The 18,726-nt window shown below is 45.1% G+C and overlaps 1 protein-coding gene across 17 annotated transcripts in view; it reads right to left on the reverse strand.

The window, feature by feature from the left end:
• Positions 1–374: 374 nt before the first annotated feature.
• The window catches only part of UNC80 (unc-80 homolog, NALCN channel complex subunit), a 119,193-nt gene continuing 100,841 nt past the window's right edge, over positions 375–18,726 (reverse strand). For 11 of the 17 annotated variants that reach the window (XM_027751931.2, XM_027751947.2, XM_039381330.1 and 8 more), the window contains 10 exons: positions 18,320–18,526; positions 16,909–17,093; positions 15,835–16,000; positions 14,829–15,008; positions 12,731–12,869; positions 10,655–10,711; positions 3,974–4,055; positions 3,345–3,456; positions 1,960–2,171; positions 375–929 (listed from right to left, as the gene is read on the reverse strand). In XM_027751931.2, coding sequence (XP_027607732.1) covers positions 654–929; positions 1,960–2,171; positions 3,345–3,456; positions 3,974–4,055; positions 10,655–10,711; positions 12,731–12,869; positions 14,829–15,008; positions 15,835–16,000; positions 16,909–17,093; positions 18,320–18,526 — 1,616 coding nt within the window. In that variant the 3' untranslated portion in view covers positions 375–653. Of the gene's footprint in view, positions 930–1,959; positions 2,172–3,344; positions 3,457–3,973; positions 4,056–8,009; positions 9,360–10,654; positions 10,712–12,730; positions 12,870–14,828; positions 15,009–15,834; positions 16,001–16,908; positions 17,094–18,319; positions 18,527–18,726 lie in introns of those variants that run through there. The other 6 variants (XM_039381329.1, XM_027751944.2, XM_039381336.1 and 3 more) reach the window with 5 other exon arrangements.

Raw genomic sequence — 18,726 nt, forward strand, 5'->3', positions numbered from 1 at the left:
ATGGAATGTACTGTATTCAGTTTTACAGAGCAAATATTTTTGTAGCACAAAGGCAATATCTTACAGACTGGGACGAAACTAACAGACAAAAGTAAGCTGAACTGAAGCCTGCAGGGCCAACAGAAAGGAGAAAAATAAAAGAGTCTAATTGCTTCCTAGTGCTTATTGTTGCTCTGCAAGTTAGAAACAATGGTCCCAACCTTGTGAAAATCAAGCTTTAGATTGGTCCTGTCAGTGTTTTCACTGTCAGTACCAAGGTGTAAGAGCCTTGGATTCAGCTGCTGTATAGCCCCCCTCTCAAAAACACTACAAAAATAAATATTGGGCACAATCACAGAAGAGGCTTTTCTGTCTCACACAGTCCAATAGCTCACAGTACACGGCTGCCAGATCAAGGCTCTGTGGACCACATTTGCCTACACACCCCTACCCTGAGAATTCAGTACAAATTCTCTTATCTTGTGCTCTCGCCCTGAACTGAAACAGATTTTACAAACAGAGACTTGCCAGTCTATAGCAACCTACTGATAGCCATTTTCTTATAATAAGGATAATAAAGTGCTCTTGGTTTTCATTAATTACTAGTCAGCAGTGAATTCTAAGGAGAAGGTGCACTTTCTCTTCCTCCTCCCACTATGGCACTTCCCCAGGAGTTAAACATGAGATTCATCCAGATCGATGTCCGTCTCCCCGAGCTCCACGTGTGTGAAGCTGAAGTGAGTGGCCAGCAAGGGGTTCTCCATCCCGTTGTCCTCACTGATGTGAAGGACAGTGTCCCCGTGCTGCAGCAAGCTGGTGGTCTCGAGGCCAGCATAGTCCTCGGTGTCAGAGAGCTGGGTGGGTGGGGTGCTCTGTGCTGTTGCTGGCCGGGACTCCAGGCCCTCCTCTTTTTCCTTCTCTTTCTCGGCAGAGAGTGCCTCGCTCTGCAACTGAGGAGAGCTGGTGGTCAGGCAGAGAGAAAGTGGGAGGGAGGGGGCAAAAAAAGCAAAGGAACACCTATAAAATATTTTCTCGTACAGAAATAGATTTTACCATAAAGGGCCAGGTATTTGCAGATTATAAACCCATTAAAATTATACCCCTGACAATGATAGATTTTTTCTGGTGAATCAAATTTGCAGAAATTATCAGAAAAGTTATCTGATTTCAGTCATTAACACTTCCTTATTTCATCTGTTTTAACTTATGGCTTCAAACCGAGAGTAGGTTTAAATTAGATATTAGAAAAAAATTCTTCCCTGTGAGGGTGGTGAGACCTTGGCACAGGTTGCCCAAAGTTGTGGATGCCTCATCCCTGGAAGTGTTCAGGGCCAGGTTTGATGGGGCTTGGGGCAGCTTGGTCTAGTGGAAGGTGTTCCTGCCCATCACAGGGGGCTGGAATGAGATGATCTTCCAATCCAAACCCTTCTGAGATTCATTCTGTGATTCTGAAGATAGAGGTCTTTCTTTTGTTCATGATGAAGGACACAGCCCCAAAAGGTATCTGGGCATATAGAAGTGATCTCAATGTCACTGGTGTGTTGAAGGGATGACTGGAATTGTCCCTGCACTGTCCTCAGTGATGTCCAACAGAGAAAAATGTTAGACAAGCAATTCGTTTTTGCAATGTGATGCTTTTGCTAAAACAGTCCTGAGGCTTTTGAAGGAGTCCTTCCCTAAAGAGGCATCTCTCAGGGAATAACCTGCAAAACCTGTTGAGGAAAGCTTGCACTGGTGAGCAGGTCCAGAAGGACCTGTGATGGAAAAGGAAGATGCAGGAAATATATCTGCAAATTAGGAATAGTTGCACAGATCTAGAAGGGGATGGCTTTCAGAAGCAGGGGGTGGGACAGCAAACAGCCACTCAGGAGAGTTTGCTGCCGTCCCTCTCCTTCCAGCTTTCATTACAGTGCTGTAACCACGTGACCCGGGTGGAGCAAGGGGGACAGACCCACCCCACAAACCTCTCAGTCACAGTACCTGGCTGGTGGCCTGGCTGTGGAGATCAGCGACAACGATGGCAGGGGAGGAGGTGAGCGTGGGCTTGCTGAGGGGCTCCTGCTTGCTGGTCACTGGGGGGCTGCTGTGGCCACAGCCCACCTGCTGGGCCACCAGAGCCAGAGTGTCCCCAGGGCAGGCGGGGGCAGCCTCGGGCGGGGCCTCAGTGAACGTCACCGACCGCTTCTGCTCCGCTGAAGGGAACAGAGCCCAGAGGATCGAGGGTTAACGTTTGGGAAGAAAAACACAAGCAAAGACAAGAGATAACCACTGGAGTTTTTACAATTAAGACAGGATTCACGGTTCATTCCATCTTTATAACCTGTCTAATTGACATCTAATCTGAAAGCCTTTTACCCTGGACTTTTTCTACAGACACAGAAAGAGTCGGGGATCTCCTGGGGTCTGGCCAGCACACCTGTCTTTGTCATGGCTTGGTGAGACAATACCACCCATAAAAACTTTCCATCCCAGAAGAATATACTGAGTTTAATTCCCATGTGAGTTAGGCATTTCTGCCCTCAAGTAAAAAAGGAAAACTGTCATGCAAATATATAGGGGAATTGCCTGAGATTTTGCAGGAAATCTGAGAAAAAAAGTGTAGCTGATAGACCCCCATTCCTGCAGACTACGTCCAATATCCAGCATTAACAGAAGAGCACAGGGTGAAGACAGCTAGACTAAAAACCTAACAGTAAACCTGATATCCCTGTTCCTGCTCTTAATTACTTCAGATTAACTTTTATGTTTCAAACATCCCCAGCAGTGCTGTTGCCCCAGAACACTCCTGCTGAGCTGTTAGAAACCCAGAAAGTTCACAAGCAACCTTGGCTCTTCCAGATGTTTCCTCCAAAGCTCACTGCTCACTTCAGATGGTACAGAATACAGCCACCTGCTCTGCTTGGCAGTGCTGACTGCTGGAAATGTACAGCATGGACTGGCACAGTCCTACATTCATTTCCATGTACAATCCTTAAAGCTCGGAACATCTAAGCTTGTGAATGATGGGACATCCTTCTTTCTACTGCTCTCAAAAGCAGCTTCAAAACTTGTACATCTAGAGGTTTTGGACAAGGCATCCTGACAGAATACCTGCCCCCTAAATTCTCCACAACTCTTGGAGACAAGATAATTGTCCATGTCCATTGTCCATGTCCTGTTTCCCCTTGAAAATCACTGGAGAAACCATCAAAGTGTTTTGAGGGGGTGATTTTCTGGTAAGGAATCTACTCATTAGGAAAAAGGATAAAACTGCTAGGACTTCCCTTTAATATAGGCTAGTAACAACCTTCAAGTTAAAGCAACAGCACAGCACTTTCTAGTTTCCAGTGTGAAGTGCTGGTTCTGGGAGTGCAGCGCTGCCCTACCGCAGGGTTTAGGCTTTGGCTGGATGCTCCGCCGCGTGGTGGAGAGTCGCGCTCCGTGACGGCTCCGAGGCTCCGTTTGAGTTTTCTGACGTGACAGCAGTGGCCGTCGAAGCTAAATGTTGGGAGAGAGAGTTAGCTGATGTATGTTCACATATTGCACAGCTGCTCCTCTGAAAGGAGAACGTATTATCATCGTCTGTTCCTTTAGATGTCCATTCACTCAGCTTTTAACAGATACATGTTTTAAGGGTTCCATGGCTCAGACATCTCCTTCATATGAACCTCTGGGTTTTGTGCCTTTTCAGTTTTAACACTGAAAGTAATGCAATGCAGGCTGTGTGACCGTCATTTAATAATAATAATTTTTAAAAAAGGCTGCAGAGGACAAGACTGAGGAATTTAAAACAATTTAAATCCCTCCTCTCTTAAGGATTTGTCCAACGTCACAGCTAGAACTTGTGCTCCAGTTCCTGCTGACTTAAGGGACTGTACTAGTATAACACAGATTAGGTAGAAGGGGCGTGTCACATCCACAAAACATGTCCAAACAGTCACATCCACAAATCATGTCCAAACAGACACAGACAAGAAAAGCCAACCCAAATGAGACAGCATTTCTGTGTTCTCACCTGCCGCAGGCCTCTCTTCCGCCCCAAGGGCTGCTGCAGAAGAAGGTTCTGCTGTCCTGGCTCACTCTGCACACTTGCCACCCTGTTAGATGTTGACAGCATTAGGCCAAGCTCACAAGCACCCTGTATAACTAGGAAGTGTCCTGGCAACTGGGACTAAAATAAATAAATAGGTCGACCAACCACTAATGGCACAGTCACTTCAAAGAGCAGTACTGTCTTTGAAGGATGGGGGGGACGTGTCTGTTAGGTTGTGGCTTCCAGGGCTTAGGAAAGGGTGGGAGGTGGAGTCATGGCATTCAGGACTTGGCCACACACAGGTAGCATCCAAATATAAATAACTGCAGATTTCAGTTTTCAGTCATTGATTGATGCATCCTATTGAGCAGCACTCACTTCTCTGCATCCTTTGCCACATCAGTGAAGGCAAGAACATCAGCTTCCTAGCTCAAAAGTCTTCTTGTTTGCTTTTCCTTTTTTCAAGGACAATGTTGTAAAAGCTAATTTTTTTCCCCCCCCAAATAGACTCCATGGCCTCATCACAATTTCGTCATCTGGTTTTAATTTCAATTTAAGTCAACAAACAAAAAACAAACACAAAGTGACAAAGGATCCATTCACATAATGGATGCATGAGTTATGTGAACAAGGCCCCACACTCAACACTTGCAGCCTTAAGTCTTTTTGTGGCTAACAAACAAAAAAGACAAGTGAACAAAAATTATATATATATATATGTATATAAAAAACAACAGCTTTTTGATTTTAAATATATTGGTACAAAATATCCAAAAATCTGCAGTAGAAGAATCTTTAGCAATAAAACATACTTGGCTACAATCTCATTCTGTCATTCAACTGACCATTTAATCTACTTAATATAAAAATACCACACTCCCCTCATCTTTATTAAAGCACTGTATTCCTGCAAACAGTTAAAAACTGGTCATTTAGCAATCACAAAACACTTTAGCTGAATGAACTACATCTGAGAGACATATGGCCACAACAGCCACTAACATTTAAAATGGACTTCTAACTCAGGCAGCTGCTTTCTTAGGCCAGACTGGAATCCACTGAGCCACATGTCCTATTTAAGCAACTTCCAGCTCTATCTGGTACATACTGTCGAGGATTCAGGACTGCAATCCAGTTTGATTTTGGCCAGCATTAATCTAAAGGAAAACAACATTCTTTTCTCTAGACGTTTCCCTTGTTATCTCCCTGGAATTGCTCAGTACAACCAACAGAGTGAAGGTTTATTGCCTGGCCATACAGGAGTGGAGGAAGAAGACAAACCTAGGGACAGACAGAACACGAAGGATGTCTGTGGAGAGGCTTAAAGAGCTCTGTGTCCTGAGCAGCTCATCCGTCGCTTTGGCAAAAGTTATCGATTGTCCTTAGAAGGCCTGGTGGAACAGAACACGAGGGCTTCCTGCTCTGCTCTGGGGCAAAGGCTGGTAACACAGCCTGGAAATCCTATTCCTTCCTCCCTTATCATTTAAACTAAAGCCAAGAGTTTTCATTAAACCATATCCAAGTGTTTCTACCAGCTCTACTGGGGAGACAGTGGGAAACCTCAAGGACAGAGATATCTTGGGACCCTGAAGCTGTTTCTTTTTTGGTTGTCTGACTAGTAATAGTCCTGGACATACCCTCAGCAATCTCACCACAGCTGCAACTGGCTTGGGACAAAAGAGAAAAGCTTCTTCAAGCTCAGAGCCAGAAACAACAAGATGTATTTGAGTCCTTTTGTCCCTCAGATGGCTCGTCAGATGAGGTCACCAGTCCCTGGAACATATATCCCAGCTTTTCCACAGGGTGTTGACATGATTTACATACCAAACATCCTAAGCATTATGCAAACACCCACCTAGGGATAAGCAGAGCCCTCAGAGTTACTCCTTGTTGGTAGGACTGTGTCCTTGACCCAGACAGTAACTGCAGCACATATGACTGGTAGGTCCAGAAGCAACACATCACTCCTTATTAAAGCAAAGAGACTGAACCTTAATTAGTCTTTAGATTTGTGATCCAGACTACCTGAAATTACAGCTTGGAGTATTTCCTTAATCTTCTCTTTCTAGGATTACATAAGAACTCATTCCTCTGAATTTTCAGAAGTTTTTAGAGTGGTTACTAGTATGTGAATGAAGTAGAAATTAGATGGACAAGGTCTTGAAAAAAATAGTTTTCTACTATTTTCGACTAGCTTTTGAGAATACTGTTACAATTTCTGATGAAGAAAACGTAACTCAGTTCTGTGAGTGAGGAGACATAAATGTCTGTAGCAGAAAGACTACAATTATATTCAGTACAAAACACTGTTTACAGTGCTAAAACAAACTCAGTTCACATGTTATGAAAACACTTTGAAAAAGTCATTAGATAAAGGATGTACATGGACTGCATGAAGGCACAGAGGCTATACATGAGGAAAAAAACTATTCCCATGGAGTAACTGTGCACTGAGAACAACCAATAGGTGAGCAAAAGAAAGTCTGGACTTTGTGTCTTCCTGTTGGAGTCTGGGATTTTCAGCTTGGCTTATATCATAAGTGAAGTAAGTGAGCTGGTGGATGTCTCCTTCCAGTACTCAATCACTACACAAATTGGAATAATTTGGGATGATCTTAGGAGCTGAAATTACAGATACCTATTGCAGGCAAAGGGTGGACCTGGGAGCAGCTGAGTGTCACAGAGCTGCCTGTGCATAGCACAGTCCTGCTATGGCTGCCTTTTTGACTTCTATCCCCAAATTTTGAAGAGGTGAAGGAAATACAGAGAATCATAAAGATCACAAATTTTGGATTAGTTACTGAATTTGCAGCTATAACCTTTCCCATCCTGAGGGTTTGTGAGGGTTTCTTTTCACATGAAAGAGCAGCACTACTGATCTTGTTTCTGTGAAAATGAGTGTGGCAGGCTCTGTGCAGTCTGCCCTCCCTCCTTTGCTTTCTCTCCTTGTTTACCAGACCTGACCAGGAATACACTGTTTTTCTGGCAGCCCAGGACCCAAACAAGCAACACTGAATCAAATGCCATGTCAGCTGACAGTACGTTTTCCTCCTGTGGCAATGTGATCGATAAGAATAGTTTTTCTGCAGGACATAAGCCAGATTTAGTTGGAATAACAAGCCACATCCTTTTTCTGCCCAACACAAAGATGCTCTGTCACTCTCTGAGTATCTCTGTCAGGGGTTTATCTGCACAGTAATGTTACTCCCATTATACAGGTCAGAGACAGGTGAGCAAAAGATCTAACACACCCAACTTTGTGGATGCATGTTGCCAGGACTGCAAGGAATGACAGCCAGTGCAGTCACAAGTGGGGACCAAAACAAACTTTGTCAGGTTGGCAAGCATAAGAAGTGATGCTCAGGAATGACAAGAAACCATGCAGCTAAAAAAAAAAGATAAGAAAGAAGAAAATAAAACAGAGACAAAGGAAGCAAGGAGTTTAAATGTCTGTTAAAAAGATGTACATGCTTGCCACACCGTCATGGTGGAACATACACAGTTTATGTCCCAAGACATATGAATGAGAGGGTGTCCTAGTTAGGACAGCTGAGACCAGTTCATCATGGTATGGGTGTAACCCAAAACTGTATATTCTATAGCCTTCCATGCCATTTCCCAGAAATTGTTAGCAGTAGAGGCCTGTAGATGTTCCTGTCCTCATACCCTTTTATGGAATTCCCCGCTCTGAGGGAAGGACTGAGCATTCCTGCCTGAACTGGAGAATATATAAATTTAGAGTTTTGGAACCTTTTTACCACTCGTGGGATCCAGAGGAAGACTGCAGCTCACCGCTCTCAACCAGACTGCAATCACCACTTTTGACCAGACTGCAACAGCTCTCCCACCAGCAGGTTTTTTTTCCCCTCTCCCTTTACTTTGGACTCGGGGGGGGGGGCAAGAAACACCACTTTGTTCATGCCCCAGGGTGCTGGGTTATAAATTTGGGGTTTGTGGGTTAAAACCAAATTGCTTGTCTGTATAATCATACTTATTGTATTATTTTATTAAATTGTTATTCTGATTTATAATCTCTCTTTTGAGTTGAGTTCATTTCCCCTGCTGGTTAACTTTTAAACCAGCACAGAGGGTTAGTGGACAAAGGCAGCAGAGGATGTGTTAAATATATTGTATTCCCAGACACATCCCAGCCTAGCTAGCTTAGATCTGCTGCTGTGATTGCCCTGGCAATGTGGATTCACTCTGATTTTTTTTTTATTAGGCACCATTAAGCCAAGGTAGGCACAAGGACAAACATCACAGGGAAATATGTTTGTGCAACAGATTTCCACTAGAGTGGCTTCTCTTTCTTCTTCCTTTCTGATTTGGGAAAATATCATCTTCTGTCAGATTATAACCACAACAGATCACGATGCTGGACACATATGCTCCTCAGCCCTGTACCTCACGTGCTGTCTGAGCACTTCAGTGCTCTCCCCTTCCTGTCTTCCCTGCTTTTCTACATGGCTGGCTCAATTGCTATAGAACAAAGGGAAACAGACTTTAGTCTTTTTTATTTTTGTCACTATTTGTTTAAGTTATTTAATACTCCTACCTTCCATAACAGTCTAGTCCCTAGTAAATATGATTTATTTCTTTTTGTCAGTTATGACTAAACATCAGCTTTGAATTCAGAAGGTGATCCTAAACAGTTACTGTTGTGCTCCAGCCGAAATCAAAGTTACATTAAAAAAACCTCAAGCCTGCTTTATTCAAAACTAATGTTCCTGAATGTAAAACCAAATTAATTCTGTCCTATGATTCCCACAGCACAATGAGCTCCCACAACATCTGCCTTATTAATCCCGTCCTTCAGAGGAGGAATCCAATTTGCACATCTAATGATGCAGTTGAAACATCTTTTCCTTCTCACAGAGTTCTAAGCTAGCCTTTTCAGACACATCTGCAGTATTTCTGTCTTCATTCCTTCTAAGGCTTTGCAGTGCTGATGCCCCTCCTTCAGACGTTAGTGCCTGCTCCTTGAAACAGGTAATAAACCTCAGCAGAACTGACTCCCAAGTACATCTGCCAACCAGTTTGCCTTAGGAACTCTCTGTACCACAGGGCAGGGTGGAGAATAGTGCCCTGGTCCCTAGAGAAAATTTGTGTGACAGGAATGAGTAGGAACCCACTGTGCAACTGATTATATTTCAAGGTTCAAAATAAATTATTGTGTTTAAACTCATCTGTTGACTTAGTTGTCTCACATTCCTCAACCTCACCACAGTAATTAGGAGTGATTCCCCCTTGACAACAAAATCAAAACATTTCAAAATCGACACTGATGTTACCTGGTATCATCATGGCTTTAACTCAGATACGGACCTTCTCCTTCATCCTCCTCAACTGTAGCAAGTTTTTGGCTCTGCTGAAGGGACAACATGGAAGTTCTCTGACTGAATGATTTCTGTTCTCTTTAGCCCCCTCAAACATGTTCAATGACATGCAGTCCATCTTACTTTATTACAAAACCAGGTAACAATATTCCTGCCTCTGCCAAGAAGTTAATGTCTTTTCCTAACACCACTCCTGCAGCAGCACCAATTAGAGACCGACCTGCCAAAGCAGGGTTCACGCACACAAAGGACACCACGAATCATGGGATGAGCTCAGTGACACCACGGATGATAAACCCTTCATTTCTCACTCAGGGAGAATGAACAAACACAGCAGTCTGTCCCCGCCCCAAAAAGCCACCACCATCATCTAAAGCCAAGCTAACAAACCCAAACCATTCACCCAAACGCATCTCGACATATCCACGGCTTCTGCTGGTGCAGGAATGCCATAGTGTGTTACCCCTCGTGTTGCCAATGGAAGGGGCTGTGTTCTCCTGGAAGGAAACAGAGATGCTCTTGGGACTAACGACAGGTCTCCAGCCTCAGGAGCTGAAAGGTTGGAGCATAGCAGCAGGACAAGAAGGACGATTAGGATGACCGAGCTGGCTGTTAAAGGTGCAGCCTTCCCTTCTAAGCTCACTCCTGACCCATTTGACACACTGTCCCTTTGTGTTCCCCTGTCCATGAGTAATGGGGAACAGCTAGACCAGAACTCCAGCACTGACAAGGCAATTTTAAATATACCTTAATGGTGTCCACCTGCAAGATTTCTAAGGTGTCATTTGAGAATGGGAAATGCTTTGTAAAAATAATGAGAATTGTTGTGAAGCACCCACAGAGCACTATATTCCACAGGATTTATCATATTAGTTTTATTAGTGAATGGTAAAGAACACGGCTTGATATTGTTATTAAGTCTTTTGTGGTGACAGCATTGTGAGATGAATGGAAAAACAGATGTCTCTGTTTTATATAAGCCTCCAGTCTAATGCTTATAACAGGCTACAGCTAATGCCTCATGCATAATCCTTCTCATGCCTTTCAAGCAATTGCTAAACAAGGGGAAAACCCCGAGGCCAGCCTGCTGCTTTACTCACTACAGCTTTTTCTTTCCCCTTTCCCTTAGCCTCCTCAAAGTTATTGGCAATCAAAGCTGAAAACTGAAGGTGGGTTGCTACACCTTTGACTTGCAGGCCTGAATATTGATGAGCCACAAGAGACAGAGATGGAGAGAGTGACAAAAGGTGAGGGGAAGAGACAGGAGGTTGGAAACGGCCGGTTTCCCAACACACACACTGACAGACAGGTAGTGTTGACACTGTACCTAGAGAGGCTGCCCTCAGTGGCCAGGCTCGGGGAGTCATCGAGGACATTAGGTTCACTGCAGGAGGGGCAGGGAGATTAAGAATTTAGGGAAAGAAAATGCAAAAAAGCATGCGCTTGTCTCTGTTTTCAAGGGAAAAAATATCAACGGAATAAAAAAGCAAAAAAGGACGGTAACATTAATTGGTCTCACGCTCAACAGCATATATATGACTCAGAGGAGCTGAAAGAACATCTGATCACAGGAGCAGTCTTTAGAGGGAGTTTACACTGCAGGGAGCCTTCCACATCTCTGCTGAGATTTAGGAAGCTGGGAAGTTCAGCAGGATGTGTTTCCACAGGAAATAAGAGGAGGGAACTATTTTCAAAGCTGTTTTCCTGCAGCATTTTCATTTATTTCCATTCTATTTACTTCCAACTTCATAGAAAGCTTTTTTCCCTTCCCCATGAGCCACTTCTTTTTGAGGGAGGGGTAATCTGTCTCCCATGAGCTACAGACCTTCTGTATGACTCTAAGGACAAACATCTGGAAAATAAGGTCTTGTAGTGCAGTGACACTGTAAACAAACACCTGGCAAGGATCCTGGCAAAGAAGTACATCATCTCACTGCTTTTCTGCACTGCAGCCATCAGGCAGGAACAGCCTGCTCAGCCCATAGGAAAAACATGAAAGAAGGAAAGCAGTCTGCTGGGCTACCAGCAGCAAAGTGGTAATAATATTACTTAGCATTAATTAGTTTACATTTGTGAGGCAGTCTGGAAGCCCAGAGGCCATCCATAACTAAAAGGGCACGACATGGAGGACTGATTACACTTGCTGAGCTGGTCCTTTCCCTACCAAGATGAAAAGTCTCCTGCTAGGAGATTTAAAAAGTACTTAACTACTTAAAAAGTAGAGAGCAAAGATCTCTGGTAATTAAAGTCTTTTTTCTCTCAGCGTCACCATGATTTAGGATTGCACAAAACAAAGATTGCTATCAATCAGCTGTGACTCTTATGAAGTTTATACACTGAAGATGGCAGTGAAAGACTGAGGAAAATGCAGCCTTGCATATTAATTTTTCAAGAAACAAAGGGACTGAATCAATTGAGTTCAAAAGTCAAATGAGTTCCTGTAAGCCCTTTTGTGAAAACTCTCAGATAAAATCTGTGCAACTTCTCTCTTGTAAATCACCTCTCCTGTCTCTACTGGCATGTACCACAGCTGTAGCTTTTCCTTCATGTATCAAGGTTGTATCCTTAATTCCAAGCAAGACTGGGGAGGGAGCAATGTTGTTTGATTTTCCAAGGCTGGTCAACAGATAATGTAGAATATATTTTTTAAATGTTCAAAGGAAATAACATAAATTAATCTATCCACTGCCAGATATCCTTGGATAACTTGTTGCAGACAAATAAAACAATAAACATTGCTTACTTAGAAAAAAAAAAATCTCATTTAAATGCAAAACTTCTCTCTACTTCTTCTAAAGCTGTACATTTCCCAAATTCCAATCTCTTTCTCACCACTCCATGTTAACCAGGAATAAGGCATTCAAAGTTATTTGTATCAACAAGTATATTTCCGGTTTGAAACAGTATTAAAGCCCATCTTTAAATATGACATTCAGTTTCTGCCCAGTTACTATTCTAACAAGGACAAAGATCACAGGGAAGAAAACAAAGTAAATCAAACAGGATGCCTCTGTCCCCTTTCCCAGCTTCTCAAGATTCTTCCCCACTCCCTACACAGTTTGGGTATGGTTCCCTAGTTCAGTGCAAAACTGCAAAACCCTATTTTCTTTTTCCTATTCAGCAGTAGCAGAGGAAAATAATAGTGCTGAGTGTTTCTGAAACTGTTTAAGAGGAAAGTTTCTGTGGATGACAGCTTGTTCTTACGGACCTTACATGACACAAATCATCCTGGAAAATCGTTATTTCCCACCCTGCATCCTCAGTCCAACACTACTGCAGGATGAAGAAATTTAGCATTGCTATGCTGGCACTGATCCCACTATCCATCCCATCCCTCTGATGTACCTGAGCCATTTCTGCTCTCATGACTATAATGGGAAAGGTGAAAAGCCCATGTTGTTACCTTTGGCTGGGCAACATGCCCACCTCAGCCTGAGGTGCGGACACGCTGGAGAGATGGCTGGAGAACCGCCTCCTCCCAATGGCACCCATAAGGTATGCTTCTTGTTCACTTACCACACTGGGCATGCTCAGGGAGTCATCTGGAAAGACAGAAAAAAACAGGAAAGGAGAGGAAACAACCACCCCACACCCCACCTTCCTCTTCTCAGTTCTCAAGAGACAACAGGATGCCAAGGGTGTACCCAGCATCTACGTACCCAGAGCCCAAACCTGCAAACTGGAATATGCCATTAGATTTTACAGTGAAGAGAGACAAACACATAAACCCCTGCAGGATGAGGAACCTGGCACATGTAGGGCAGGAATTTATCTAGGCTTTCAGCTTAAATGGCTCTCAGGAAAATGTGTTTGGGGAATTCAGCTTCCACTAGGGCTTAATTCCTGTGATTAATAAATTCCTTGTTAATATACAGTATTTCTGGCATAAAAGTTGTAACTAGGCGTTTTGCTGGTGTGAAATAAACTGCTGCTGTGACATAGCAAAGCACTGTTACAGAAAAGAAAATACATGACAGCAAAGTGCAGAACTCACATCTTTGACACACTTTGGGACATGCATCTTAAAGCGTCACCAAAAAATGGGATAAATTGACTCAAAAACATCATACTTCAACTGATTTATGCAGAGTTGGACAGCGGTCAGGACTGCTTGAAATTTTCAGCCCTGTTTCAAATTGTATAAAGTACCTGGAAAGAAATTACTCTGTTGTGGTTTTTACCATAACAGCTTTTAACTATAAATAAATAAAACAAAGAGGAGGTTTTGTGTTGTCATTTTCTCTTTTCTTTTTGACCTTTGCCAATTCTGATGTACTGAAATATTTTATGGCAGCATTAAGCCAAGGCAGGGCTGAGGCAGTAATGACTCAGTGAGATAGGAAGATAGCACTTACCATTCCTCACAGTGGCTCAGAATTAATACATGGCTGGAACTAGTGTTTTCCACAGTGAGTAAATATCTGAGCAATGTAGGAGCAGCACAGTTGTGGGTGGATTGTACAATGTTTAGAAATGAATCCAGCTAAAATAAAGTTGGGCTGAGCCTGGAAACTTTCAGGTTAACTGCTCTTTCTCAAAAGGCAATTCTGCTGTAACTGCACAGGCCTTTCTTTTGAGCCCCCCCTTTCCACTCCTTTTGTTCGATGTCTTTGGGGGTTAGCAGTCCTCAAATACAGAAGTGAAGTACTTAAGTTTCAGGCATTAGACAACCAGCCATTGCAGCACCAGAAGCCAGTATCCCTGCAAAAGCAGGGGGAAGCCCAAGCCTGATGCCATATGAGCAGAGTTTTCTACCCTGGCTTTCAGTGAAAGACAGCTCAGAAGCAGAGAGAAGGCAAAATTCCAAGAAAAACAAGAAACTCAGATGGAACAACAAACCAATATTTCGATCATTGCAAATAAGTCCCCAGAAGATTCACTATCCCATTCCTTCTAAACTGGCACCAGAAAGCCTGGCAACCTCAGAACCTGCCAGCTGCCAAAAAGGGAGATCAAGCTTTTGTTGTCAGTAGGTTTAAGGCTTAACTTCCTCTTTGTTAATTGACACAAGAACAGACAGTCCACCCTGTGGAGAGCCACAGCTGGATCCCATGCAGCACAAGGACAACATATTTCATGTCAGAGCACCTGGACAGAAGCGATGAGCAGGAAGTACTAAGATCCTGCAGGAACGGGATCCTAACCACAGAACCACAGCCCCTTCCCACTGTTGTGAGGAAGGTCAAAGAGAGGACTGGTTGTCAAATGCCTTGTCAGCACTGTGAGGATTGCATGTCAGCCCTGATCTCAGACACTAAAAATTTGCCTGTGCCTTTCCCTTTTCCTTGCCACAGCTCAGGAGGCAATGAGGAGGTATGCACAACCCAAGCTCTAACACCACAAATGGTGTAGCAATCACACCAATTTCTCAGCCTCGTGCTCCTGTGGGCCTTGTGTTCACACCAGTACAGGGGCAACTGTTTCCCCTCCCAGCTGATCTCTGGGACATCAAGAAAACACCTTCACTGCTTGGGGATTAGCTTGAATCAGCAGCCACGTACTTTCTTCATCCTCCTCATCCGTGCGGCTCAGCGTGTCCTGCGAGGCCTGCTGGGAAGGCTCGCTGTCCTGCTCCCAGACCGTGCCGGTGCCAGTGTTGGAGCGGGACATGGTGGCCAGGCTCAGGCGGTACGCGGAGGTGGAGGTGCCCACAGTGCTGACCGATGTCTTCCCTTGGTAAGCTGTGCCAAGAGGAGGGAAACCAAACCCAAGTCAATGATGGCACTGGAAATCAACAAACAACCAAGCATTCTTGACACGCTGGGCACCTCATTCTGCCCAAATGAATGGGTGGCAGAGGTGATAAAAAACCCACAGCTGCCCTGGCTCACCTCACCTCTCCAAAATCTCTGGTTTTCTTATGCAGTGCAGTTTTTGCAACCTTACTGTTGTATTTTCCAGATCAGCTTCAACATTTAGGAACAAGACAAATTACTGTCAAGGAAAAAAGGCTGAAGCATTTCCTTTTGAATTTGTTTTCCTAAGAACAAAACACATAATCCCCTTGCAGTGTGCAAGCAGCAGCTGCCATCTCGTGGCAACAGGAGTGACTGTCAAGGGAGAAAAGTGTGCCCTCATGCAGGAGAGAATTCAGTGCACCATAAGCTCGGGGATGCTGATCTGGACCTCACAATAGAGAAACCAAGGGGAGAAAGTAAGAGGTACATCTGCTCCTGCCAGATATTTCCGCACAAGTAGGTTTGGCTCTACAGAGGCTGCACTGGGTTTGGGGCTGCACAAGGCACTCCCCAGACAGTGAGAGCTGGCTGCTGGGGAATAGGACTCAGACTTAGTGGAAAAATGGGTGCATTTCACAATTAACCTGGACTTCTGTTGGTTGTCCAGTGGCAAGGCTGGGCTGGGCACAGGCTCCAGGGGCAGGCTATCCGGGAGGTATGTGGATTGCCCCATGCCCCTCCTAGGCAGTGGACAGGTCTGCCGCACAAGTAGGGGCGAGCAGCTGGCCAGACTGGGCTGATGGCCCTGAGCTCTCCCTGCCCTCCTTACCCGACCCACTGTGCACGGCCTCCTTCAGGATCTTCAGCTCATTGTTGAACTCGGCGATGAGGGAGCTCTTGCAGAGCGGGCGCGGGATGAACCGTTTCTCCAGCTGGTCGGAAATGTGCTGTCGGGCCGTCAGCTCCTCGTGGTTCTCAGCCGGCTGGGCCAGCAGCTGCAAAATTGGGACGTGTTAGCATGGCCAGAAAATGGTGCCCAGGGAACCGGGACTAGTCTCCAGACCAGCTTCAGCCTGCAGCCAGCAGACCATCCTCTTTATAGGCAGGAGGTTTTTGACTCCAGCTATGAGGTTTCCACCTGTCTTTTGGGGACAACCTTATATTTGACTGAACAGATATTAAGACCTCACTGGTACAGGGTATATGGGTTTGAGGTTTTAACATTAAAACCTCACTGGCACAGGGTATATGGGGATGAGGGCTTCCTAATGCTAAGCTCTACCCTTGGACATGAGACAGGTCCCTCCTCCACAATGATTTATTCTGTCCAAGAGACAAGGTAGGCTAAATAAGTTGGAGTACCATGTGCTGGTCTACTTGATAAGCAGGGAAGAACTGTGATTAACTTGAGCCCCAGTTGCCTCAGCCTAGCAGCTGTCTGTCCGTCCACAAAAGTCCTGTCAGAACCTTCACCCAGGTCCTTCCTGGCTGTTGGCTGTATTGCCTGGCTCTATGCAGAAGAGAGATTTCTGGAAGATTTCTGCCAACACCCTCCCAGGCTCAGCACATCCACACTACCTTGAAGTGCTTTGAGTGCCTTTGTTCTAAAATTAAGTGCACAGGCAAACACTCGTGGTCCAGCCTATACTACTTTCCATCCAGAGGAGCTAAGACTAGCTGTACTCCATGGATCAGAGCTCCTGGATGACTGGCATACTCTTTAGTGCTGGCTAGGGAAAAGCCCTGTGATTTAGTTTCAAAGGGTTCTCAGGCCTACTAACTTCTGAAAGGTAATTCCCTACATACAGTTCTGCCAGGAGTGCTGTTCCTCTGTTCTCAGCTGGGGAATAAGGGATATCTTGCCTTCAAGGCATGATCTGTCAGCAGCCAAAGCAACTGTTACCTTGCACTGGATGAAGGGCCGAAGGAGCACAAAGATAGGGATCCGTGTTCGTACGATAAAGTCGAGGAAATCCCACAGGGCCAGCCCTCCCACCTTCCGCAGGGCCATCTCTTTGACTTGCAGGCTCAGCCAGTACCACTGGCTGTCCAGCTGGCGTTCAAAGCAAACAAGGATCACCTTCAGGGCTACAGGGGAACACACACCAGCAAAGGGCAGTCAGAGATGTTACCAGTGTCCCTCACAAGCACTGGGGAAGCAATGAGGGGGGCCATGGTGGGCACAAACCTACACAGGCATGCTTGCATGCACGTGCACATGCACTCCCACACACCTTGGAGTCATAACTGTCCTTTCTATCAGTCTCCAAACGTGGCAAGGAAGAAGCGACCACCCTTCTTGTAATAAAGGCCTTAGGATCAGGACTGGGAGTTCCATTTCCAGAGAAATTTTTCCTACTTCATACCTAAGTTCCTCTGTATCTTCTTGCTCTATCTCCCCCTTTCCCTCCCTGCAGAGTTCTCTTGTCTTCCCAAAATTCAGATATTTTGAAAGCAGCTCAGGGTGGGAATACAGCCCTGGCTGATCAGAAGGCCGCAAAAATCTTTATCAAGCATATCCACACAAAGAGTCACCTTGTGAGCAGGTGATTTATAGGGTAATGAAAAGAACCTTTCCGGCAGTGCAGCTACCAGAGTCATGGCCACACTGTAAGCTAAATACAAATATGGTCCAGTAAGCCAAGGGCTGTAGTTCACAGGAGTACAGTACGACAAATGGGGATGAACAGTGATGAGTTTCAAAACAATGCTCTTCACTGAAGAGTGTGACCAACACTTGGCTCACAGGAGAGACAAGAAATCTCTCCCTTTCCATGCTCCACTGGTCTGGAACAAACAGGGAGGCTTGGGGGTTGGGGGAAGGTTGACTACTCCATCTTTCTTCATAGGACAGCCAAGCCTTCTCAGCCATCATACATCTGTCCCAGTTTGTTGGGGCAGGGGTCTAAACCAGTGGTGAACTGCCAGTTTTTCATCAGTGCTACCCCATTCCTCAGATATCACCTTTACCCCTAGCTAGCCAAGGGCCAGTGAGGCTGTGACTGTAGGGGCTGACAGGCAGTCAGACTTGCCTTCTGTGGCTTCACTGCTGTGCTCTGGCAGTATGAAAACTGAGTGACTTCTACCTGTGCTGCTGTCCTCCAGGTGCAGTGCTGACACTGCTCACCTTGCAGTATATTCCAGAGATGCTCTTGACTTCATGCTCTGGCCTGGCCCCTTGTTCAGGACAAGTCTTAAAGCAGTTCTAAAGAGTTCAATTACCTCCTGCCTGAGATGGTTTTCTTTGGTGCTCTCTACAATCTTGAGCACTCCACTTTGTCTCTTCTCAGAGGTCAGCAAAAGCCATCACTCACCCAGGTAGGCAGCCTGGCTGGTGGACTCTGCGAGCCCTTCCCGTCGCAGGTCCTTCCCTGCATCCCCTGGAGTGGAGCAGTGGGCAGGGGAGCTCTCCAGCATAAAATTCTTGCTTCGGGAAGTGCTGATGATTCGAGGTGGCAGGAGGATATTGATAACAGTCTGGAGCAGCAGCAGGACCTCAGGCTGCTCCAGCCAGGGGCTGTCTGAGATGCATTGGGAGGGGAAAGAGAGAGAAAGATCAGGCTACATCCCACCAAAGACACCCAAAAGATCCTGACCCTTTTCAGTTGCAAAACAGGGTGTATCTCAAATGTTCCCTATGCCAAAACTCCGTCCCCCACACCTTGTTATGCTGCTTCTCCTCCTGCAAGCAAAGGCAAAGTTTATTTTAGCACCAACATGA

The sequence above is a fragment of the Pipra filicauda genome, unplaced genomic scaffold (assembly GCF_003945595.2).
Source record: "Pipra filicauda isolate LSUMZ 115617 unplaced genomic scaffold, ASM394559v2 scaffold21_size4447388_pilon, whole genome shotgun sequence".
Classification (NCBI taxonomy): domain Eukaryota; kingdom Metazoa; phylum Chordata; class Aves; order Passeriformes; family Pipridae; genus Pipra; species Pipra filicauda.